Genomic DNA, 422 nt, shown 5'->3' with positions numbered 1-422 from the left:
AGGAGGTCAGTGGCAGTGCTGGGCTTGGGAGGGCCCCGGGGGGTGCTGCCATCCCCCTCCAGCAGCGCCTGGGGGGCTTCAGCCTTGCCCAGGGGCTGTTCCCCCGGGATCTTGTCACCCGTGGGGGCCACCGAGGATTTCTGCTTTGTGATGTCCCACCACAGCACGCCTGGGGGCAGCTGCGTCCTCTTGCTCGGCCCTGCTGGAAAGGGGGTGCCATAGGGATGGGCTGTGACGGGGGGGAGGACACTCGGGCCCCCCCCCCGGTGCTGGGTCATGTCCCTGCCTGGCCCTCGGCCTCACCTGGCACGGAGCTGAGCAGGACCCCGGCCACCACTGTGGTGAGGGTCCCCAGCGCCCCATAGTACAGGTAGGAGATGGCGTAGAAGTCATACACAATGGCTGGGGCGCCACTGAGGTGA

At 68.2% G+C, this 422-nt stretch overlaps 1 protein-coding gene across 1 annotated transcript in view; it reads right to left on the bottom strand.

Moving 5' to 3' along the window:
- Positions 1-88: 88 nt before the first annotated feature.
- The window catches only part of SLC5A5 (solute carrier family 5 (sodium/iodide cotransporter), member 5), a gene marked incomplete at its 3' end in the record, with an annotated part of 4,382 nt that continues 4,048 nt past the window's right edge, over positions 89-422 (bottom strand). Inside the window, exons 12-13 of the mRNA XM_010013054.1 lie at positions 304-413; positions 89-199 (exon numbers count right to left, since the gene is read on the bottom strand). Coding sequence (XP_010011356.1) covers positions 89-199; positions 304-413 — 221 coding nt within the window. The remainder of the gene's footprint in view (positions 200-303; positions 414-422) is intronic.

Source organism: Nestor notabilis, unplaced genomic scaffold (genome assembly GCF_000696875.1).
Source record: "Nestor notabilis isolate BGI_N333 unplaced genomic scaffold, ASM69687v1 scaffold21134, whole genome shotgun sequence".
NCBI lineage: Eukaryota > Metazoa > Chordata > Aves > Psittaciformes > Psittacidae > Nestor > Nestor notabilis.
This window is presented reverse-complemented; position numbering and strand designations above follow the sequence as displayed.